The sequence below is a fragment of the Oncorhynchus keta genome, chromosome 1, assembly GCF_023373465.1.
Source record: "Oncorhynchus keta strain PuntledgeMale-10-30-2019 chromosome 1, Oket_V2, whole genome shotgun sequence".
Taxonomy (NCBI): Eukaryota; Metazoa; Chordata; class Actinopteri; order Salmoniformes; family Salmonidae; genus Oncorhynchus; species Oncorhynchus keta.
In genome coordinates this window covers 54,452,852-54,478,772 of record NC_068421.1, presented here as the reverse complement: position 1 = coordinate 54,478,772, position 25,921 = coordinate 54,452,852, and the positions used below count along the sequence as shown (strand labels likewise).

At 41.6% G+C, this 25,921-nt stretch overlaps 1 protein-coding gene across 1 annotated transcript in view; it reads right to left on the bottom strand.

The window, feature by feature from the left end:
* Nucleotides 1-7,682: 7,682 nt before the first annotated feature.
* The window catches only part of LOC118387937 (microtubule-associated protein 1S-like), a 39,473-nt gene continuing 21,234 nt past the window's right edge, over nucleotides 7,683-25,921 (bottom strand). Inside the window, exons 3-7 of the mRNA XM_035776791.2 lie at nucleotides 20,825-20,907; nucleotides 19,656-19,796; nucleotides 16,158-19,473; nucleotides 11,414-11,637; nucleotides 7,683-11,287 (exon numbers count right to left, since the gene is read on the bottom strand). Coding sequence (XP_035632684.2) covers nucleotides 11,132-11,287; nucleotides 11,414-11,637; nucleotides 16,158-19,473; nucleotides 19,656-19,796; nucleotides 20,825-20,907 — 3,920 coding nt within the window. The 3' untranslated portion in view covers nucleotides 7,683-11,131. The remainder of the gene's footprint in view (nucleotides 11,288-11,413; nucleotides 11,638-16,157; nucleotides 19,474-19,655; nucleotides 19,797-20,824; nucleotides 20,908-25,921) is intronic.

Sequence of the window (25,921 nt, the reverse complement as noted above, 5' to 3'; positions counted from 1 at the left end):
TGTTAACCACATTTTTACTCCTGAACTTATTTAGGCTTGCAATAACAAATGGGTTTAACCCTTATTGACCAAAGGTATTTCAGGTTTTTAAAGTAAAATCAAAAAACATAATTCCACTTTGACATTATGGGGTACTGTGTGTAGGCAGGACATTGGCAAAAAAAATCTACATTTAATCGCTTTTAAATTAATGCCGTAACACAAGATGTGGAAGACAATCAAGGGGTGTGAATACTTTCTGAAGGCACAGTATGCTACAGTATGTTGAAGTTTGAACAGGTCAGACTAAACCTACCGAATACTGGTCTCCCCATTGCCAACCGTTGGTGAGCAGGCAAAAGGTGAGACTGGAAGTAAGGTCTTTGCCAGCGCCCCATTGATGAGCATGGCATGTCAGCTCTTGGTAACTCTATGTTGCATGTTCAGCTGAAAACTGGACATCTCTTGAACAATTGCAGTAGGCAATCCTCCTAAAAAAAATGGTTTCCTCATCTTATGTGGTGTTGACAGAGGCCCGTGACAGGGTGAAAACAATTGACAGCCAAGTGGTAAATTGCATTTTGTTATAAAGGACAAAGACTTTTGATAATGCACTTCACAACCAAAATGACTCTACTGCTTGTATCTGCTTGGCTGGGTAATTAATCTACTAGTTTATCAAACCTGGTATTTTTTTCAAACAACTTTTCACATAACTGTTGTTGAGGAAGCAGTCTGTGTCAATCCTAACCACATTGGTCCTGGTTTTGTGTTTGAGTTTCTTTGACCGAGCACTATACAGGTGATTAAAATAATGAGTTGGTTATTTGAAATCAGTTGTGTAGCACTAGGGCAAAAAACAAAACTTGCATCGGGTGGGGGTTGAGTCTGGTAAACCCTGAGTAAGCTAGCCTGCCTTGCTAGATTATCAAATTATAACATTACATAGCCAGCTACATGTATGAGCTGCTAACTAGCTAGCTAACTTTACTGTATAGCTAAGTAAATCAAATAGCATCATTGTAAATTAAAAACACAAGCTCCAAATGTATTTGTAGATAACAGCCATGGAAGGGGGTGAAAGGACTGAAGCTCCAGCTGTCAGTTTCAGACCCCAATAAGGAAAACTATTAGGACAGAGAGACAATAGCAACATAATATTCAGTGCTGTCTAATTCTGTGATGTTTTATGCCTTCAGATACGGAGAGCTGTAAAAGCCTGTCCGCAGATGAAGAGGTCCCAATGAATGTCCCAAGAGACTAGGGGTATATCGTTGTATATCACTGGTTATGTGTACCTATTAGCAAATGTTGTATACTTGAGCAATATGGCCCGAGGGGGTGTGGTATAAGGCCAATATAATCACAAAACCTTGAGGTGCCTTATTACTATTATAAACTGGTTACCAACATAATTACAGCAGTAAAAATAAATGTTTTGTCATACCCTTGGTATACGGTCTGATATACCACGGCTTTCAACCAATCAGCATTCAGGGCTCGAACTACCCAGTTTATAAAGTTAAACATTGCACAATGTATAACCCTATTGCAACTGGAGCAGGCCAACCCTGCTCCTGGAGGTCTGCTGGCTTCTGTTCCAGTCCAGCACTAACACACCTGATTCACACAGTGCAAAGTGGTGGAATAAGGGAACTGTTTGTCAAATGTTGAAAGGGGAAAATATACAGTATGTTAAAATGTGATATTGTGAAAGCAATAATTTAATACTTTTTCATTGCATGAATTCACAATGGAAATACAACACATCTTGACATGCTATATAATTTCAACACCACTGCATTGGTTATAATAATCCATATAAAGTAACGTACAGTAATTTGTTAAATTAGAGGTACATTTGAAAGTAAAACCATTGTTGAAATACTATAAAAGACAGAGATGGCTGATCTTACTGTGTTGGAAGATTTGGCATATCACAGCCCTCTGAGTCAATGTTTTGGATGCAACAATCAGATAAATGAACGGTAACAATACCATTTCCATACACCATTGCGCAACAGGTTGAAGTCAAGAGGGGTTTGTTACTTTGCAATGATGCCTTCCAACCTGGTATCAGAGCATTTTGTATTCTGTATGTAAATCTGAGACATGATAGTATGGTATGTATTTATTTGTGGATGTCCATCACCCATTTCATATTATACATTACAAATTTGCAAAACCTAGAATATGTCACAAATTCTTGCTAGGTGGCTAACATTAGCTAGGCTAGGGGTTAAGTTTAGGTTAAAGGGTAAGGCTGAGCAAAAGGGTTAGCTAAAAGGATTAAGGTTAAGGTTAGCTAACATGCTAAGTTGAAAAGTTGCTAATTAGCTAAAATACTAAAGTTGTCTGTGATGAGATTGGAACTCGCAACCACCCACCCTTTTATTTTTGCCTTAAGTCTTATATAACCATACCAAATATAACGTATCATACTAGACGGAGTGTCGACTTAATGTACATAATACAACACGCTCAGACCAGGTTGGCGTTTAACACCTGGATTTGTTAGCAGTCAATGTCAACTAGGGATATCATGTCACTTCTCTGCAGTCCGGCGCAAGCAGGATCATACGGCCTACATTTGGGCCTATCCAGCAGCGGTTGCAGGATCAGATGGAAAGCACTATCTGTCTTTAGTCTGTCTTCCTCACAAATATCGTAATCAATTCACGGGAATATGTTACATCTTCATCCCACGTAATGAAGGTAGTGCGATTGCACAGCTCTCTTTAGACATAAGCAGTACTACCACTGAGGTTTATAACCCAGCCAAACTATGCCTATCTGAAATGTGAACATTATTAATGAAATCACCAGGTAGCTTACTGTCATGTACAGTCATTTAGCAGATGCTTTTACCCAGAGGCGAAGATGCGTCCATAGCAGTTTGCTAAATGGTACTTTATATGAATATTATGAAAGTAGGTAGGCTACTATGTTTTTGCCAGGCTAAACCAGCCTGGTCACTAATCTGGGTATGTGCGCCCACTTTTGCATTCCAATGCTGATGACTGGACATTGGTCAAATCAAATCAAACAACAGTCAAGACTTGCAACTTTTTGGTTCTGAAGCACAGATAAATAAATAAGTGACCAGGACGATTAAGCAAAGGTATAAACATTAAAAATGGTAGGCTATATGTAGCCTATTAAAAGATGTATGACTTGTTTCCCCCATTCCGTTTCACACTTGCAACCCCCGAAAACGTTCTCACTGCTAGCTCAAATGACCTGTGTTGTTTCAGTTTGCTGGTCCAAATCAGAAGACTGTGTGTTTCACTATAGAGTTGTATTTTTTTGCAAGTGCGATACCGTCTCTGGCTTAGTGGAGAGTAATCCACTGGAGACCCAAATCCACAAAACGTTACAAAACCTGGCCAGATAATTACAAGTCAAAGTCCAGAGTCTTGAGGCACCCAAGTCAAGTCACTTTATTTTCTATCAAGTTATCAAATCTGTGACTTAAGTCCACACCTCTGGGATGCAGTTACCCTAGGGGGCTAGGTACCCCACGTTACCCTATAATGCCAGGAGCCGATATACGATCATTCTGGCGTCTGTATTGGCCAAATAGCATTTACTGTGATTCAGGCCCCTGCAGAAGTCAGGGCATTCACTTCGCAGAGCTGTTGTGAAGGAAGTTGTCAAGAAAGTGAGTTGTGTGTTTATACAGGACGTACTGCCCCACCTACCGTTCAACCAATTATGGCAATGCGGAGCCCTTTGCATTGATATCAGATTTGGAAGGCACACAGCGATGCGGTAGAGTTTTATTTCGCATGCGCCAGTCTCCAGAGACTTCACAACCTCCATACGGCGCCTCCGGATCGCATTGCCAGAGCAAGCATAAATGGGCTTTTACATGCATGGCTTGAAGCAGATCTGATTGAATAAAGACCTTAACAGTATTATTATTCATGTGTCTTTTCCCTGCCAAGCAGTTCTTTAATTTGAACGTTTTTCTCTGGTCGCTAGCCTCCCTCAAGGTCTTCACCTCCACCTCTGGATACATTACTTTCTCTGAAATGAGTACAGACGATAATACGTAATTATGGTAGCATCCACATGAAATGTAGACGTTTTCAGAAACATTCTGTTATTATTTACCATACAAAGGGACTCCAAATTGACCCAAATGATTTACACAATTCATTTCTATTGGGCACAACATAATCCGAAGCAAAACCAAAACAAAAAGGGCAAATGCATCCAACAAGTATTGTAGAGTCACGTGTTAGGAATATGGGACCAAACACTCAACTTTCCACAAAATGTCCAAATACTTGACACCTTCAAAATGGGGGTGACGGGGACGACTAAATACATGCATTAATTTATAAAACGGTAATAGAGTCTCATGAAAATACCCTCAAACAAAATTTGACATCGGTACTGTCGCCTCATAAAACATTTAATCTCAAATCCAAAAATGGAGTAGAGCCAAATTAACAAATTTAGCTTCACTGTCCAAATAAATACATACAGGTGTAAATTGTGTTTGACTTAATTGTATACAACATTTGCTAAATATGTACACAACCTGTGGCATACAAGTATATAGCCTTAGTCTCTTGGGACATTCATAGGGACCTTTTCATCTGCGGACAGAAAACATTTAAAAAAACAAGCTTCATTATACTAAAATTTGACTGCACTGAATACTATGCTGCTATTATCTCTGTTTAATAGTTGTCCTGACTAGGGTCTGCAACTGGAGAATAGCTTCATGTCCTCCCACAAAATAACCTACCCTATATGCAGTTCTTTCACCCATTCAATGTCTTATCTAAAATGCATTTGGAGCTTGTTTTTAAATTTCTAATGATCAAGATAGTTGGCTAATAAGAAGTTTGGCTAGTGAAGTCAGCTAGCTAGCTGCTCATACCCAGTGGCCTATTTGCAGTTACTGTAGTTCGGTAGTGAAAACTATATCTTTGTTTTTAATACTAAATGTATTTACTTCCGTTTTTTTTTGTTGAAAAACAACGATTTGTTCCGGGAAAAACAACGATTTGTTCCGGTCTCTTAGCATGTATTTCGGCTAATGGAAAATCTCATTGTGAATAAAAGAGTGCAAGGGTGAAAAAGAGAAGTAAGGCTCGACTCAATCAGGGGTGATAACTGATCAATGCAGGGTCGATGCTTGACTAGGGGAGGGTTGAGATTTGACTTGTGCAGGTTTGATACTTGACTAGTGGAGGGGGAAAGTCTGAGGCGGAGGAATGAGGAAGTTCCTAATATTTATAGCAATTGATGAAAAGATCCAAGCCCCTATCACTTGGATGTTTACCTCCAATATGTTTTGAGAAAGAGGTGAGGAGAGAGGACAAAGAGGGAGAATTAGAAATTGTTAGACATTGCAGCAGACTTTAAAAGCAAGTCATCACCTTGCATCAAAAATAACTACTCAACATCAGTCAGGCATAATGATACATCATGATTTTGATGCTGTCGAACACAGCCAACAACTGAGTTTGAATCGGATCTTGCATGGTCGACAATGCAGCTTTTAAAAAGGGACAATCAGCAGTTGCTACATACATTTTTGGACTTGTAAATTAATATGGTCCCATTGATTCTTGAAGAATATAACTCATAAATGCCTCATTAGCTTAGTCAACCTGTCGTACCCCAGCAGAACCAAAAATATAGGCCTCTAATTAATATGTATCACTGAAGCATTACATGTTTAAATTTTAATCACGCTGTCAAGCTGAACTTCTGCGATACGGATTGAATAGTATAAGCTTGTTTTAAATTAAAATCTAATTTTTCACAAACTACAACAGGTGTACCTTACCGTGAAATGCTTACTTACAAGCCCTTAACTATTTCTTGAACTGCATTGTTGGTTAAGAAAATATTTACTAAATCAACTAAAATAAAACAAAATAACAATAGGGAGGCTATATACAGGGGGTACCGGTACCAAGTCAATGTGTGGGGGTACAGGTTAGTCAAGGTAAATTGTACATGTAGGTAGGGGTAACGTGACTATACATAGATAATAAACCGAGAGGAGCGGAAGTGTAAAAAAAGAAGGGGGGCAATGTAAATAGTCCAGGTGGCCATTTGATCAATTCTTCAGCAATATTGTGGCTTGGGGGTAGAAATTGTTGAGGAGCCTTTTGGTCCTAGACTTGGCACTACCACTTGCCATGCGGTAGCAGAGAGAACAGTCTATGGGTGACTGGAGTCTGACGATTTGTGGGGCCTTCCAGGACCTATATACTAGGCAGTGTCAGAGGATGGCAGGAAGCTTGTCCCCAGTGATGTATGGGGCCATACGCACTACTTTCTGTAGTGCCTTACGGTAGGATGCCGAGGAGTTGCCATTCCAGGCGGCGATGCAACCGGTCAGGATGCTCTCGATGGTCCAGCTGTATAACTTGTCAACTCTTTTCAGTCGACAGTCTTTGGTGTGTTTGGACCATGATAGTTTGTTGGTGATGTGGACACCAAGGAACTTGAAACTCTCGACCTGCTCCACTACAGCCCCGTCGATGTTAATGGGGGCCTGTTTGGCCCTCCTGTAGTCAACGATTAGCTCCTTTGTCTTGCTCACATTGAGGGAGAGGTGGTTGTTCTGGCACCACACCGCCAGGTCTCTGACCTCCTCCCTATAGGGTGTCTCATCGTTGTCGGTGATCAGGCCTACCTCGATATATACCCTCAAAACATGGTTAAATCTGATGTTGAAATCGTGGACAGTATGTCCTCGCATCCATAGCTCAGTCTATGAAGTTGAGAATGATGACATTCTCCAGCCCTATCCCTAAGCTTTTTACCGAAACAGTGGCGGGTCACCTGCTTTGCTATTGTTTCAACTGCTGACTGACCCTTTAAAAGGTCAATTCAGATTGAGGCTACAAATGCAGTGTTTACCGTGATCTCACGAATGCGGGAACATTGCCTTTAAAAGCAGAGAAGCCTATATCCCAAGATTCAAATTGAATCTCAGTGTGGTGATACTGGTTTGTTGGGACTGATGGTTTCTACAGTTGTGACTTTACGTAGCATGTTAGAACTAACGTAGCAGGTTAGGAGAATTAGGTTAAGGTTAGGAAAAGGGTAAGACTTAGCTAAAACACTAGTTATTAACATTTGTTGTCCCAACATGACAACTAGATGGAGCTGTACTCCATCTAGCCACAACTGTAGAAACTGTGTTCTGATGGCAGCTCCGCCTCCAGGGCACTGGCAGATACGAATGTGATTGGTTGGATGAAAGCTCAGTGGGCAGAGTGACAGGTCAGTGGGTGGAGTTTACAGGTGAGAGAAAAAAAAGAAAAAAGGATGGTTGATGGTGGATGGAGCGCGTTAAAACACAGGTTATGACAGACAAGAACGCCAGTTCGAATCCCAATACAGGTTGTTATCCGACATAACTAATCTACTGAAAAAAGGAGTGGTGCCCTACCCCTACTGACGTAGTGGACTGTGATAGGGATCAGAAGGTCACGGTTTTTTTTTTATTTTAATTTTACCTTTATTTAACTAGGCAAGTCAGTTAAGAACAAAATTCTTATTTTCAATGACAGCCTATACACAGTGGGTTAACTGCCTTGTTCAGGGGCAGAACAACAGATTTTTACCTTGTCAGGTCAGGGATTTGATCTTGCAACCTTTTGGTTACAAGTCCAACGCTCTAACCACTAGGCTACCTGCTTGAAAAGTCAGGGAAACAACACCAATTAAGCACACATTTATAAAAGGGGTATATATACTGCAAAAAAAAAACAACAACTAAAATTAGTGTTTCAATACTGAATCAATCCACCCTGTCATTATTAATCTAACCACCACACTCACGTGACACCGCTGAAACAGTCTAATGACATTTTTACAGACATTCATAGCATTTCCTGGGTGAATTCCAGACACTTGCAAGGGATGTGTGAACCACCAACAGGTTATGTAAATAGACAAACATACATGTATAGGTGCAAGGGAAAAGAGGTGTCTAAGTATAAAAAAATATAGCATCAAAAACTGAAATGTAAAGGCTTTAAAGAAATTCTATACTATCTCCCAAAATGTGCTGTTCAATTTGGTTGCCAAAGACCAATAGAACATATTAATCTCAATGGGCTTAGTTATGTTGCGGCGTGATTTACAGATATGAACACCTATGTCCGTGCAAAGTGCTACGGTCACTTAAAATCGTGACTGAAGCGCAGGAGTGCCTCAGATTTCGACAAGAGGTTTCTCATTCACCTAGCTTTATTATAAATGGGGCAGGGACGGAAACAGAGAAACACAGGACCATTCTTTAGAATTATTATTTTGTTCTTCTATTGATTCCAATGAGCCAAATATACCACTGAACATTAGCTTTCAGAATATTGTGACAAGGAGGGAGAATCAAGAGAATCAGTAGACATTCTGGGACACATCTTTGAGAACAAAGCCAAGTCATGTTATGAACAACAGCGGGTGTTACGAGACACACAATATCCAAACCAATGCATTGAGTCCAGAATCTGATATATAGAATGTCGTGATATATGGTGCACACAAATACAGACATGATGGATTGTCAAACGTTAAGATTAGTATGAGATATATTACGTAACTCCAGTAGTGTGAAATAGATATCTAAATAAGTGATCAGTGTCATGCAATCCACTTTCAATCCTTTTTGCTCAGACTTCTAGCTAATACCAAAACACATGCTGCCGCTAAACACTCTTCCCTGTGACAATGTGAGCTCGGTTCCACTTACTTTGTCCGGCCATTGGCTAATGATATCATGCGAGGAGCCTGTTGCTAATCAAATGATCGTAAGTGATAAAGTAGCCACACCACATTATTGATATATACAGAAAACTCAATTTAGGAAAAACAAAAATAGAATTGCTAATGGATTGATAAAAGAAAAACAGATGACACTACATTTTTCTGTATGAAATAATTAGAATGATATGATCTGCCAACATGATCTGAACACACACTTTTCACATATTTTCAAATGTACAAGGTGCTCTCAAAGAGCCATGGCATTTAACTAAATTCAAATGAGATTTTAACTTGTGAGATCTGCATGCTTGTACAACTCGGCATGGCCCAAAAATATAACTTCAAGTGTCAGTAAAACAAAACAAAAAAAACAAGTACATTTCTCCAAGAATAACATTTAACCCAAGTGAAAAACAAAGTTTAAAATCCTTTCATATCCCTTCCCCTTGAATAAAATGAAAATATCCTTTGTAACAAAGAGCAATATAACATAAGTGCTTGGTCTGCAAGCAAAGTGGTGGGCATGGATGTGCAAGCAGTGCTGACATGCATTTGGACTCAATCTGCTTTGATAGAGAGCTAAAAGTATTGACATTCACAGATAACATCATTTACATTTTACTGCAATTAACCAGATACACAAGCAATTGCTGATATAACGGTGATTTTCCATTCTTGTTAAAAATCATATGTTTAGCATTTCCTTTAGTTCACTTAGGCACAATAATAACCACTCTGTGATAAATGGAATGGACTGTCTTGCAAAGTATTGCTAATGACTTCTCATTTTGTGAATCCCTCTTCAGTGAAGCTTAACCTCTGGCGCATGTGACTTTCAGTGGTCCCATTGACATGGCATATTTAAGAAACAAGGCTCGAGGAGGTTTGGTATATGGCCAATATACCACGGCTAAGGGCTGTTCTTACGCACGACGAAACACGGAGTGCCTGGATACAGCCAGTAGCTGTAGTATATTGGCCATATACCAAAAAACTCAGAGGTGCCTTAATGCTATTATAAACTGGTTACCAACGTAATTAGAACAGCAAAAATACTTTTGGGGAAATACCTATGGTATTCGGTCTGATATACCTCGGCTTTCAGAAAAACAGCAGTCAGGACTCAACCCTCCCAGTTTATAATTAAAGGATGGTGACATCATGCAGCTTCTCTATGATAAAAACAACTCTGGTCTTGAAGAGGGACTCAAATAGAGGTTTGGATACAGTCGGTTTATTAGTGTGGAAATATACTGTACTGTTAACACTTCATTCAAAGTGCATTTTTTCACGAAATAACTACTCGGTACTAGAACTGTAATTCAGTCATGCGAGTTGGTACATAAATGACTCAATTGTCTATTGACTTCCATCTAAAACTACTTACGAGTATTTATTTTGAGTACAAATTATTACCTAGTATTTACCAAGCCATTTCTTTCAAAAACACACTGTCAAAAGAGTATACCACAGTATGCGCTCTAGATGGAGGGTTAAAGTGACTGATCTGAATGTTACACAAAAATACTGCACATTTCATGATTTCTTGAAACGTGGACTTCCATTGTTTTATCAATGTCAGAGTAATCCTTCTGTTCACATGCATACCATTACCTTCCAAGACATTGGCGATCTACTTAATGTTCATAGACCGTCTATGAAACTCAAAATGGGATGTCGAAACATGTCGTCGTCCTTCAGTAAGTGCTGAGGTCTCTGCACGACTACATGTGCACCAGGAGACAACAAAGGTCCCATCTTCACCTCTCACACACCCTCTGCCTTTTTTAGTTTTTGATGGACATCCTATTCTATTGTAACACTGATTCTCTCACTGCGGTCCCCTTGTCTGTGGAAATTGATAACTGTGCAAATGGGTGTAGGGCTAAATATACCTATGAAACGCTATACGGATGAAATGATTCATCGTTGAAGGAAGAAGTCAGGAGTTCAGCCCCAAGGAGGCAGAGTGTTTCCTACAGCTGTCGACTAGTTCTCTGGGCTGTTGCGGATTTGGATCACAACTACCTGGCTGCTGATAAGAAGTGTGAGGAACTTCGATTGGTATTGCCAGTCTTCTAAGTCCACCTTAACTAGCATTCATAATGAACAACATTTCTTCATGTTGGTAGACCAAAGACTCTTGGATATCTTCATGTTCTGCCTTCATATCCATGGTATAGATGTACCCAGGCAAAGATGCTGGAGTCCGCTCTATATTAATAAGATTGAAAGGAGGAGAAAAGCCTGCTAATCCACCAGGCTATACGTGATGCATGCTAGGGTGGGAAATCATCAGTTTAGAGGGGGGAAACGAGTCCATCACAATTTAAGAGAAGATAAAGTGAGGGAGATACTTTGGTGGATAAGAGTGCAGGGATCTGAAGATTAGTCTTGTTCTCTCTCAGAACTCCACTTTACACGCAGGGAAGGTCTCCTCTTGCATGGCCACAGTGCTGTTGCTGCCCAGCACGGTAATGCCCAGCTCCCCCTGCCTCTCGTGGGTCTCCTGGTACCACTCATGCATCGTCAGTGAGTCAAAAGTGGGGATCAGGGTCACCTGAGTAGAAAGGTAGATGGGTAAATAAAAATGAGAGCATGAGCACATAGAAGTAGACAAGACTTTTGACAAAGTACTACAAATACGGAAAATGAGAAATAAGAGGAGAAGGGGAGAGAGGGTGACCTGCACATCGGGCCATGCTGTCTTCCCGTCCAGTAGGGCATCAAGAATAGGTCTCATGACAGACTCCTTCAGGTGTTCATTGCCACTGACGATGTAGCAGGAGGAGCGCAGGCGTCGGAAGAACTCCACGTCAATGGTGGTAGAGGCACAACCAGATGGGAGATAAGCCAGGTCCAAATAAACTGGGGCCCCTCCAGCTGCACTGGCCTTGCTGCCCACAGAACCTGTAGGACACAAAACAGTGTTAGGCATAAAACACACTGTACACATATTGTACAAAAAATTAGGAACACCATGCTCTTTCCGTGAAAGCTATGATCCCTTATTGAGGTCATTTGTTAAATCCGCTTCAATCAGTGTAGACAAGAATGCTGTTCATTGACTACAGCTAGGCGTTCAACGCCATAGTACCATCCAAGCTCCTCATTAAGCTGGAGGCCCTGGGTCTCAACCCCGCACTGTGCAATCGGGTCCTGGACTTTGACGGGCCACCACCCCAGGTGGGTAAGGTAGGAAACAACATCTCCACTTCGCTGACCCTCAACACTGGGGCCCCACAGGGGGGCGTGCTCAGCCCTCTTCTGTACTCCCTATTCACCTATGACTGCGTGGCCATGCACGCCTCCAAATCAATCATCAAGTTCCCAGACGACACAACAGTATTGGGCTTGTTTACCAACAACGACGAGAAAGCCTACAGGGAGGTGGTGAGGGCATTCGGAGTGTGGTGTCAGGAAAACAACCTCAACAAAACAAAGGAGATGATCGTGGACTTCAGGAAACAGCAGAGGGAGCACCCCCCATCCACATTGAAGGGACAATAGTGGAGAAGGTGGAAAGTTCCTCGGCGTACACGTCACAGACAAACTGAAATGGTCCAACCACAGACAGTTTGGTGAAGGCACAACATCGCCTCTTCAACCTCAGGAGGCTGAAGAAATTTGGCTTGTCACCTAAAACCCTGACAATTTTACAGATGCATAATTGAGAGCATCCTGTCAGGCTGTATCACAGCCTAGTACAGCAACTACACCGCCCTCAACCTTAAGGCTCTCCAGAGGGTGGTGCGGTCTGCACAATGCATCACCGGGGGCAAACCATCTGCCCTCCAGGACACCTACAGCACCCAATGTCACAGGAAGGCCAACAAGATCATCAAGGACAACAATCACTCACGCCACTGACTGTTCACCCCGCTACCATCCAGAAGGCGAGGTCAGTACAGGTGCATCACAGCTGGGACAGAGAGACTGAAAACAGCTTATATCTTAAGGCCATCACTGGCACATTAGAGGCTACTGCCTACATAGATACTCACTAGTCACTTTAAACAATGCCACTTTAATAATGTTTACATATCTTACATTACTTATCTCATATGTATATACTGTATTTATACCATTTATTGCATCTTGCCTATGCTGCTCGGCCATTGCTTATCCATATATTTATACATTCTTATTCCATCCCTTGAGATTTGTGTGCATTAGGTAGTTGTTGGGGAATTGTTCGATTACTTGTTAGATATTACTGCCCTGTCGGAACGAGAAGCACAAGGATTTCCTACACTTGCATTAACATCTGCTAACCATGTGTATGTGACCAATAAAATTTGATTTGATGAAGGGGAGGAGACTGGTTAAAGAAGGATGTTTAAGCCTTGAGACATGGATTGTGGAAGTGTGCCATTAAGAGGGTGAATAGGCAAAACAAAAGATGTAAGCGCCTTTGAATGGGGTATAGTACTCGGTGCCAGGAGCACCGGTTTGTGTCAAGAACTGCAACGCTGTTGGGTTTTTCACACTCAACAGTTTCCTGTGTATCAACAATGGTCTACCGCCCAAAGGACATCCAACCAACTTGACAACTGTGAGAAGCATCGGAGACATCATGAGCCAGCATCCCTGTGGAACGCTTTCGACACCTTGTAGAGTCCATGCCCTAACGAATTGAGGCTGTTTGGAGGGCAGAAGGAGGGTGAGGGGTGCAACTCGATGTGTGACCGACTGGCTTGATTGTCTTATGTTACAACATTTGTAATGGATAAAAGTACAAATCAGAGCTAGAAAATGGTATATCATACACTGCAGTTGAGGAACAATGGAAAAGTAATTCTGCATTTAAAGTTGATAAACTTGTTACCTCACTTTTGAGAAAATGGCCCTTGAATGCTTTTGTACACCTACTGGAGTGCTCTTCTTTATCCTTTTACACCTGCATTGTTTGCTGTTTGGGGTTTTAGGCTGGGTTTCTGTACAGCACTTTGAGATATCAGCTGATGTACGAAGGGCTATATAAATAAATTTGATTTGATTTGATCTACACCCATTCAGCATCATTCACAGCCTCTAAAGCTTTAGCACCACCCATCTCCTTAAGGATTCACATGTGAGGCCATGTACTAAACAACCAAAGACTTCAAAACAATGCCTGGTTTATACTACGTGTGTGTTGGTAAATTTGATCTGGAGTGCCAGAGTGTTTTTTATATAACCTTTAATAAACTAGGCAAGTCAGTTAAGAACAAACTCTTATTTACAATGACGGCCTACCGGGGAACAGTGGGTTAACTGCCTTGCTCAGGGGCAGAACAACAAGATTTTTACCTAGTCAGTTTGGGGATTCGATCCGGCAACCATTCAGTTACTGGCCCAATGCTCTAACCACTGGGCTACCTGCCAGGTTCAATGATATCTAGCTAACATTAGAATATAACTAGCAATTCAAATGGCTCTGCGATACGAATAATATTACTACACAGATCATACACCTAATGTTAGCTAGCGAGCCAGCCAATGGTTGCCATTAGTTTGAAGATGTAATCCAGAGACAGGTGCTTTATACAACGGCCTTCTGTGTTCTCTTTTCGACTATGTCTGCATATTTGCAATCAAACGGCAGAATTTTCTCCATCTCCTTAGCTGTTATACTCAAATTCCACTCATTTCAAAACTCGTCCTCCAGAAAGTGGAGAGCAACACTTATGCAGTTCCACTATGTGATATCTTACAAAAAAGACATGCTAAAAAGGACTACCTACACATACTGACCAGCTCATGTTATAGACACAAGTGTACTACATGGCAGACCAATCTGAACTCATCTCTCGGCATGGCCAGCCCACTCATTATCCCAGCCAATCATTGCTAGCAGGAAGGTTGCTCATTTTTTCCCGTGGCTAAACCAACTAGGTTCGTAATTTACCAGTTTTATTCATATTTAAGGCAGAAGAACGTTCACATGTTCTAGAAGGCATTTCTGCCAAAAAACGCATTTTGATTAACTTCATTAGCATAGGGGGCAGCATTTTCACTTTTGGATGAAAAGCGTGCCCAGAGTAAACGGCCTCCTACTCAGTCCCAGATGCTAATTTATGCATATTATTAGTAGTATTGGATAGAAAACTGAAGTTTCTAAAACTGTTTGAATGATGTCTGTGAGTATAACAGAACTCATATGGCAGGCAAAAACCTGAGAGAAAATCCAAACAGGAAGTGGGAAATCTGAGGTTTGTAGGTTTCAACTCAGCCCCTATTGAAGATAGTGGGATATTGGTTATGTTGCACTTCCTAAGGCTTCCACTAGATGTCAACCGTCTTTAGAACCTTGTTTGATTGCTTTTCTACAGACAATGGAATTCTCCGGTTGGAACATTATTGAACATTTATGATAAAAACATCCTAAAGATTGATTCTATACATCGTTTGATATGTTTCTACGACCAGTAACATAACTTTTTGGAATTTTCATCCGACATTTCCGCTGGAAGTTGATTTGTTAACCAAACGCCCTAACACAAGGAGGTATATGGACATAAATTATTCACTTTATCGAACAAATCAAACATTTATTGTGGAACTGGGATTCCTGGGAGTGCATTCCGATGAAGATCATCAAAGTGAATATTTATAATGCATTTTTCTGACTAATGTTGACTGTGCAACATGGCGATATTTATTTTGGCTGGTTTGGGCTCTAAGCTCCGTACTCAGATTATAGCATGGTATGCTTTTTCAGTAAAGTTTTTTTTTTAAATCTGACACAGCGGTTGCATTAAGGAGAAGTTTATCTTAAGTTACATGCATAAAACTTGTATTTTCATCCACATTTATGAGTATTTCTGTAAGTTGATGTGGCTCTCTGCAAAATCACCGCATGTTTTGGAACTACTGAACATAACACGCCAATGTAAAATTAGATTTTTGGATATAAATATGCACTTTATCGAACAAAACATACATGTATTGTGTAACATGAAGTCCTATGAGTGTCATCTGATGAAGATAATCAAAGGTTAGTGATTAATTTAATCTCTATTTGTGCTTTTTGTGACTCCTCTCTTTGGCTGGAAAAATGGCTAGGTTTTTCTGTGACTTGGTGGTGACCTAACAATTGTTTGTGGAGCTTTTGCTGTAAAGCATTTTTGAAATCAGACACGGTGGCTGGATTAACAAGAATTGTATCTTGAAATTTGATTTATGAGATTTCTGTTGATTTGTATTTGGTGCCCTGCAATTTCACTGGCTGTTGGTGAGGGGTTGCGCTACGTTCCCAGACAGGTTAAAAAGTTTACATTCAAATGACTCTCCTGTGAAGTAGTGAAGCTCGATATACGCCGAGCTTCCTGAAAAGAGTCACATATCTGGAAGGTGTTCCTAATGCTTTGTAAATTGATTTTAGAAATCAAGTAATAAAAGATTATCAAATGTCATCGTTCTAAGTGTAAAACACTGACTGTGCCTACCTGAAGAAGTTGACCGTGCAGTCCCAGGTCTGGAGCCATTAGTGATATTGCGGGATGAAGGCCTTGTGTCAAGACTTGAGGTGATTTTCAACGTACCAGTTGTGCTGCCAGTCTTGGTCTTGCTGTTCAGAGTTGTACTGGTGGCTGACGTTAACCTGTGTGTGACCCCAGCTGGTTTCTTGGTTTTTGTGGCACTGCTCTTTGAGGTCTTGCTTGGAGCATCAGCCTCGGGGTCAGCCATGCAGGCACCGGGCTGGGGCGGCAAGGGTGGCAGGTCCTTCATTGGGGCTGGGGGAGGGTCCTGAGAGGAATGTTGAGCTCCCCTGTTGGAGGAGTGAGAGCTGGGATGGTCGTGTGGATGGTGGGGTGGGAAACTCCCAGAATCCTCATCAGAGTCCATGTCTGCAGTGATGGAGGGGCAGTCTTCAGTCCCTGGGGGTATGTCTGAATCTGTGGCTGTGTTGAGGGACTCACTAGCAGATGTGGGTGGAGTCTCCTGACCTTGTGGCGAATGTCGATCACTATGAATGACGCTTTGTGGCTTAGCTAGGTCCTGGGAGTGGTCGCTGTTTTCTGATAGTTCTCGCGGGCTACCTGTCGCTAGCCCCGGAGACAGATGCTGTTGTTGGTTCTCTGGGGATTTCGGATGCTTGAATTCACAAGGTGAGACCAGGCAGAGGTCGACGTCATGGGGAACGTCAGGGAGAAGACCCTGAAATCCAGTAAGGCGTTCCTCTGAGCCGTCCCCTGGCGGACGCATGTTATGACATGTCCTCAAAGGTAAGGACATCCCCATTTTGGGGTCAGGATCAGCAAAATGCCCATTAGAGTAGGACCTGTCCATATGGTCTCCCTTGGGTGACTCATCAATAGATGGGAGCACCTGTTCAAAAGACACGGAAAGAGACTCATCAACTTCTGTCGAGTGTGGGGAACCGATTTCAGCAGGCATAGAGGTAATATTGGGGGAGACAGAGTCCGGCAGCATGAAGGGACTCAGTGTCAAAAGGCTTGATTGCTTCTCCTGGGACGATGTAGAGTTCTCTAGGTTCCCCTTCAAGGAGCCTACCTCAGAGTTCCTGCAAGAACCCATGACATGGCAGTCTTCAAAGCCAAGGCTAGGCACCCTTCCCCCGAGACTACTGTCCTCACCAGAGCCCTGAGCATCCTCTTCAGGTGATTGGTGGAAAGGGGTATGCCCAGCGCTATTAGGGGCTGAGTCAGCAGGGGAGACCAACTCTAAAGTCTTCTCATCTGAGCTGGCACATGCATCTTGTCCATTTCGCAGGGCCCCATCAAGAAGTCTGTATTCAGTTGGTGTAATATCAAAGTTCACACTGCGGTCACTTTTAGGAGTTTTGGCAAGAGGTGAAGTGGTTCCCAGGGCCTTCTCTGGATTTGGGAGTGTCTCCATGCAGCGGAACTTTTCTGGACTTTCCAAGATGTCGCCCTTCTTTGCATTTTCTCTTGATCCATTCTCTGTTTCAGGTTGCCCCATTCCTTCATTGTTGGCTCTAGTGCTCGCTACAACAGCAGTCTTTTTCTCTGACTCTCCATTTTCTGCTCTGAGCTTCTCGAATTCCGCTGTCATGTCTTCAGGCGTTGACATCTTAGAACGATCCGCATCCCCTTCAGAGGCTGAAGCTTTTTGATTCTCTGTCTTTTTACTCGTCTTTGACTTTCCCCCCTTGTTCAATGAGTCTTTCTTTGGGATTGCATCCTTCTTCAAAGTTCCATTCTTGCCTATGGTTTTTTTTACTTCTGCGTTTCCTAATGAAGGTCCAGCTGTCATGTTTTTGACATCCTTGCTGACAGGTTTTGTTGGTTTCTTCTCATCTGGCTTGATTTCCTTCTTGATCTCTTTCTTTGGATCAGGTTTGACGTCTTTCTTTGGTTTTAGACCAATAGGGTCTTTCTTAATTAGTTCTCTCTTTTTCTCCACATTCTCATCCTTTTTGGCAACACCTGCAGAGGCTTTCTCATCCCTCTTTTTGACTTCTTTTTTCTCATCCTTTAAAGGTTCCTTCTTTGTCATAAGCTTTTCAGGCTTTGGAAGTCTTTGTTTCACATCCACATCCTTCAATTTCAACTTCTCATCCCCTTCCTTTTCTTTAGGAGCAATGTCACTTGGGCCTTTGGGCTTGGTCTTCACGTCTTGTTTCCTAAGGTCCCCACGTCCAAGTTTGTCCTTCAGCAAGGCACTGCTAGGTCTGGAGTCCTTGGGAAGGGACTTAAGGCTCTCCCGACTCTCTGCACGTTTTGGTTGTTTATCTGATTTGGATGCTTCAAGGTCCCTAAGGCTCACGGCGGGGTGTTTCAGGAATTCTAGATGCTTTACTTTGTCAAGTCCTTCAAGAATCTTGGCCTGTGGAGTACACCCAGGGAAGAGAACTCGAATGATCTTCTCATGAGTACTGGCAGGATGCCACACCAATAGAGCACAGATGGAGACAAGGCAAGGCAGGGGTATCTCTGAGCCTTTCATGTTAGATCCATTGCCGGGCCAGTTCTTCATCAAAGCCTCAAGCTCTTTACTGCCTTTGACTGGGTTAAGAACATACAGCTCTAGACGACCGACTCCCATCTTCTGGAAAAGTATAACAGGCTCAATGGTGGGTCCATTTGAGCGACTAAGAGGCTCTGGATTGATTGTTAGCCTGTCAAGGTGCTGCAACGTGAGTGCCACCTGATCGCAGCTCCGCAGTTCTTTGGGATCACCCTCTAATGACTTCAATCTCTCTGGAGCATTAAGAAAAACTATGCCAATATCAGGAGAAATTAGATTTTTCATCCAGTCCTCATTGATCTGAGAGTCGGCAGATTGTTCATCCTCCAGTTCTACCACTTTCCTTTGGAGAAGACTGTTCACCCCTGGAAGATTGTCAGTACCGATGTGGGTGAGGAGCAGGCAGTCAACTCTGTCCAGATGTCTAACCAGTTTCCAGAAACAGGAGCGTGGATCGGACCCACCGTTGACCAGGATGTTGAAACCGTTAACAGCAAAGAAGGCAGAGTCTCCTCTCCCACCTGGAAATACGTAACAGCAGGGGCGAGAGAGTTTGAGGAAGCCCACAGTGCTGGGGGGCTCCAGCAGCTCAAAAGAAGACTGTGGCTCCAGGGACTCGGAGAGGTATTCTGTGAACTCTTGCAGACCTTCCATTTCAGGTAGCACTGATGGCAGGTTTGTTTTGATGTCAATGAAGTCTTGTAGGTTGTGTTTCTCCAACACTGAGTTCTTCCACACTCCAGTGTTAGGACAACTCAGTGTGAGGCTAGCTTTTTGTGTAGGGTCTGCCGAGCTCAATAACTCTCCAATCTATTCAAAAAGATAGAATGGTTTGATGTAAAATCCCTTGACCTGCATATTAATAATGCTTTGAATTTAGATTAAATCTGTAACTTAGAATATACACTGATTGTACAAAACATTAAGAACATTTGCTATTCCTATGACAAATGTCTGGTATACTCTGTGTATATTACAGTAAAATAACTCACCTCTTCATCAGCAAATATCTGAATGAAGTCACTGAGAGAGAAACATCCTGTTTGTAAGACCAGGTCTCCTGCCTCTTCGACACATTGTCCAGCAAGAACCAACAACTTGTGGCGAGACACGTCAGATATAAGCCGGCGCACCTAGGGTAATGGAAGGAAAAGTAGTCATGAAATTAAGCTCCATTTAGTAGCCTATACAATTCCAAATAGGGCAATAGTTTAGATTGTGCTTAGTGTCACTGAAAATACAGATAAACAAGGCCCCTCATTCAAGTTTTTTAAAAATGTTTACAGTCTATAATATGATAAAAAGGGAACATGGCAAGACAAACCGATCATCTTGATCCAAATTACATGCATACTAGCCAGATGGGATATTTAAAAAAAGGCTGCACACAATTTGTTTTGGTGCCTTAGGCCACAATCAACCCCACATGCTGATTTCAATGTATAGCCTACATACAATGTTATTAAGTGATCAATAAAAAAAAAAATCACGTGTTTTAACATTTTCATGATAAAAAAAGGCAGCCCCTCAAACTCCATGGCAATATTCTATTGTTACAAAACTTCCTCACCCCCATCCTTTCCCAGAGAAAGTATTTCAGGAATTACTGTTCACATACTCTTTACAGTACTAAACATACTGCAAACGTTGTTCAGCCATGACATTTAAATAATTCCCAAATTTACCCGCAGATATGCTCATACAGAATGAGAACGCAAGAGATTATTTCCCCTAATATTGAATGCATTCTGAAATATTGGTGAATTAAGCATCACAAGCATTAGCTGACAAGCACAGGCTGAATGAAGTAGATTGTCGGTTCAAGTGAGGCAGGTAATATTTCATTACAGCAACGACAGGATAGGATTTCGAGTATGAAATGAGCGCCAGATGGAAGGGCAAAGAACCGTGTAATGTGATGGCAGTGTGTACTGCAGGTGTCATGTGAGCAATTGGATCCTTTCCATCTCAGGACAAAGCTATTGTTATGCAAAGCAGAGCATACCTTAGTAAATATCATATTGTCATTCTGAACATGGTTTATTTTCCAGTATTTTAAAATGAATTTGGACTACACAAAATATACCTTGAAACCGAAATAAGACTTCAACACAGAGGTCTGACATTCAACAGTGAGAGATGTAGCCTAATTAAGTCTCACCTCTGAGCAGACCAACTCATGGGATGGGTTCCCCACCACCTTGGTGTCTAGAACGTCTCCACTGTGCTGCAGTGTCCTCTGGCCTATAGGGAAGGAGGGAGAAAGTGGTCAGACACCTGCGAGTGTGGGAAAAGGCTCCAGGGAGGTAGGGGTTAAAATAGAGCCTAGCCTGTTCCTTTAGACCTGACAAAAACAAGGGGTACTGGGCAATAGTCTATGCTGTATGTGGATAGTTTGGGAATAACAGATCCTGCATCCACCAAAAAGGTTAAAAAGGTTGGGAAAATCAGATGTCAAAATATCTCTTTTTGTTTTGTTTTACAGTAAACCGATTAGCAGATGTAGATCACTTCAGCTCAATCAATCAAATCAAATGTATTTATAAAGCCTTTAATCTCTAGTGTAGTCTGTTAGTCTTGACCAGCTCACAGTTAATCTTGACCACAGCAAGACAAAGATCCATGTCAGCATTAGAAACAACCAGTCTATCGAATTGAATGCCTCTGTAAAGCGAGAGAAACTATGCTGCTCCAGGGCTTGATATGAACTTGTTTAGCCACTTATCACCATTTTTCACCATTGAATGATGCAAGGAACCACCTTACAAAACACAACTCATTACCATCTTTTTTACCATACAGAATCAGACCATGTAGGCTACACTCTGCCTATTGGCTTCTTTGCATATTCAAGCCCGTCTCAAAATACTACACCCTTTAAGGCTCTCCTGGAGGATGGTTGGCCACCATTGGTTGCCTATTAAATATTGCAACATTACATTTACAACCAAATCTTCATAAAATAATTCCCTATCAAAAAATATCAATGAGACTGATGCAACAGATCAGACCGTTTAGCTTAAAATTATAAAGTTTTATTTCGTCATATTATAAAGGTCAACAATGCACGCATTAATGTGCCAAAATGCATTTAGTGGCAAAACACTGTTCTCAAAACCGCACAACATGCACAAGCGTTTATTTTTTAAATATATGTTTAACCTTTACATAACTAGGCAAATCAGTTAATTAAAACCTCTACAGGATCGATGGGTCCCCCGCGGGACGGTTGAGCTAACGTTGGCTAATGTGATCAGCATGAGGTTGTAAGTAACAAGAACATTACCCAGGACACAGACATATCTGATATTGGCAGAAGGCTTAAATTATTGTTACTGCACTGTCCAATTTACAGTAGCTATTACAGTGAAATAATACCATTCCATTGTTTGAGGAGAGTGCACAGTTATGAACTTGAAAATGTATTAATAAACCAATTAGGCACATTTGGGCAGTCTTGATACAAAAGTTTGAACAGAAATGCAATGGTTCATTGGATCAGTCTTAAACTTTGCACATACACTGCCATCTAGTGGTCAAAATCTAAATTGCGCCTGGGCTGGCATAATACATTATGGCCTTTCTCTTGCATTTCAAAGATGGTACAAAAAAAGGCACGTTTTTTTCTTTGTAATATCTTTTACCAGATCTAATGTGATATATTCTCCTACATTCATTTAACATTTCTACAAACTTCAAAGTGTTTCCTGTCAAATGGTATCAAGAATACACATATCCTAGCTTCAGGTCATGAGTTACAGGCAGTTAGATTTGGGTATGTCATTTTAGGCGAAAAATAAGAAAAAAAAGGGGGCGGCTCCATGAACAAATTTTTATTTACAATGACGGACTATCCCCGGCCAAACCCGGACGACGCTGGGCCAATTGTGCGCCGCCCTATGGGACTCACGGGCGGATGTGATAGCCTGGGTTTCACTTGAGATTAAAATATCTGTTAGAAATTAAGAAAGCGGGGAGATCTAAAGATGCATCAACTAGCATGGGTTACTAATATGACTAGGATTATGCCTTTGGGTGCTGGACAATAAAACAATTAATAAAAAAATGAAAACCAATATAACATGAGAAAATATGCAACTGAAACCAGCATTTAAGTGCTAATAAAATACATTCAACACTTCTATGGTTGTATTTTGGCTAGGATAGGTTACTCTGAAACAGGGTAAAACATGCTTCATAAGACAAAACGTACAGGGTTTAAACAACTACGTTTATGGTTAAATAGTTTCAAAATGCTGACCGCCTCCGCTCAGATTCAAGGTGGGTGACGTGCAACAGGCACTGTCCTTCACTCTCAGGTCTTGTGATCATTTGAATGAACCGTCCCTCGAGCACGTCGACAGAATAAAGCCTTTAGACCTTAATGGTAACTATCCTTCATTATATTTGTCAAACATGACTGGCATTTAGCCCATATTTATGTCATTAAAAAAGAATCGAAGTTTGTCTCCATTTTCTGGCACCTCATGTCCTCATGGGTTTGGACAATATGCATATCTACTACACTGACATGTAGGCTTTTTTATTTATGTACATAAAAAATTGATTTGAATATTATTCCAATGTTGGCCTCTGATCCAATTCGGGTCAGAATAATGATTTTATATATTTTTTTACTTGTCCATTAAAATGTCCAACTTAAATCTATATTCTTCTTGTCCAACAATAGTTTTTTTTTTTTTTGTACTTTTCCTGGACAAAATGACAACAGTGAATGTCGACCCCTGTGCACAGTTTAAGGCACAGAGCTTTGCATAGCACGAAGATAAACCCTGGGCTTGCAGTGTAACTAACTTTTAGTGCAGGTCTGAAGAGAGAAAAGGTTAAAAACAAGGCAAGGCACTGAAACCAGACAGGGCTGAAGCAAAAACCAAAACATGACTTACCAGAAGTTAGAATGTTCTTGGTAAAAGAAAATACACATAGAATAATGCTATAAAACTCAAGAGAAACAAAAAAAGGCAACACTTTTATATCATATTTTTCATTTTAGTCTATATTTGTTTAGAATTCTAGTTATAAGCAGGGTTCAAAAGCTGCAATGCCATGCCGAGGCTATCTAGGCTGAATAAACGACCTGTGAGTCAAAATCCTACTGCATCACATGACAGAATACAGTGGCATTCACTCATGTGCTGCACCCAACAGCATCCCCATTTAACCTACAATTTTCCACACCAAATCCCAATCATTATTAGGGGGTGGGCGTAGGGACTGTTTTGTGCCTGGAGTAGTGGAGCTACATGATCTAAAAGGTGAAATAATCATGGAAGGCCGGCAGAAATCAAGAATTGTGTGCTTATTTATGGGTTCTATAGGTAACACACACTGTATGGCTAAAAAGTCTGTGGGGGCGAGAGAAAGGACTGCCAGTGAGATAGTTCTGCTTTTGAGTTTTTCCCCTTCTAACCGTATGAACATTTACACTGCAAAAGTTCTGTCACTTACTACACTGTGTCTGCTACATGAACAACAGCTCAAATGCACATTAACCAAAAGCTCAGTAGATCCAAAAGTGAGTGGACAGTTACCCAAGAAACCCAGCACAGGTCAGGTTGTTGGTGTGGATGGTCCAGCCAGCCATCACTGTGCAATCATTGACCACTGTCTGGTAACGCCCCCCCCCCCGAGTACTGTACATGATTGCGTCCTTATATGAAGATAAGTTGGTCATTGGTTATCGCCAGTCCCCCGAACATCACTGAAGTGCACAGAAGGTAGTTGTGGACAGCATTGAGAAACCAATGTCATTGGCGTATCAACTTCCCACCCTTGTCATTACCCTCATCATCCCTATTTGCTGTGCTGAAAGAAGAGGAACCATTCTTTGCAGTCACTAGAACGTGTAAAAAGAAAAGAGACATGCTCAAAGAGAGGGCCTCGGCTCCAACCTTGACCCTGGTGTAGAGACGAAACCCAACACGAGAAAGCACTTCCTTCCTGTCAGCTAGTCGAGCTACGGTGTTGCTATGGCAACAGCTGCAGAGGCTATACACAGCCAGAGAACACAATGGCACAAGGAAGCAAAGAATTAAGTTGACACAAATTATCTTAATTCTATTTTGGAATGATTCAACAAGGCCCATGACCAGATCGTGTATATAATGGTCCATCAGTGTGAATCTCAGAGAACAGATATTAGTTGAATCCATGAATAACTAGAATTATTCAAACAAAAGGCTTCATGACTACCAAGATACGGGACTACCACAGTCCTTTTCTCCATATGTGCCTCGTGTCTGGTTGAGCCCTGTAGTATCAGAGAAGTGCCCCCTGCAGGGAGAAACTTGAGCGGCACAAAGGCCAGCATCCGACTCCCCACCACGTGAGACAGACATTGTGCAAATGAAAACCAGCTAAGCTGGACTTAAAGATTACCCTACAACAAAATCCATGCTCCGTTCCCCTGCCCTCTTTGATGGCTCTGGGAGTTGGCTCCATTTGCCCCTTGGGGCAGATCCTTCTAGGTTCTTAATGTACATACACACATTGCAATGTATCATTCTGTGCGGCTGGAAAAGACAAATCTGAAAGCAGCCTGAAATATTCACAGCGATATGGCTGAAAGGAAACAGAGCTGGATGGTTCCAGTTTCTGCCTTTATTCTTCAACTGGATGAGTCAGACCGCAAAGCAAAGGAAGAACAGATTTGAAATCAGGATTTTGAAAGAGGAATATCTTTAAGATTCTGTCATATTTGTCTTCTGGCTTCTTTCTGAGGTGAATTGTCATTCTTTTTAAAGGTTTGCCATTTGCAGGTCTATCCAAACACACACGGACCACGGCAGGGTAGCCTAGTGGTTAGAGCGTTGGACTAGTAACCGGAAGGTTGCAAGTTCAAATCCCCGAGCTGACAAGGTACAAATCTGCCGTTCTGCCCCTGAACAGGCAGTTAACCCACTGTTCCTAGGCCGTCATTGAAAATAAGAATTTGTTCTTAACTGACATGCATAGTTAAATAAAGGTTAAAAAAAAATATATTAAAAAACACAGACCACCCTCTCATCCCATGTGTCTGCAGTGCACGCTCCCTGGATAGAGGGTTTTAATCTGAGCTGTAAATCGCAGTGGGTAAACAGGGCAGCCAGTAAACCCCCCCAGCTCGAGACCAAACATTTAGTTGAACTTTGTGACCCTTTGACTTGGCTGTGCGAATTAAATACATTTTTGGTCGCACTGGTGAAATCTGCACATTCTACATGGTCATCTCAATCAAAATGTCTTCTTTTTAAGGTGA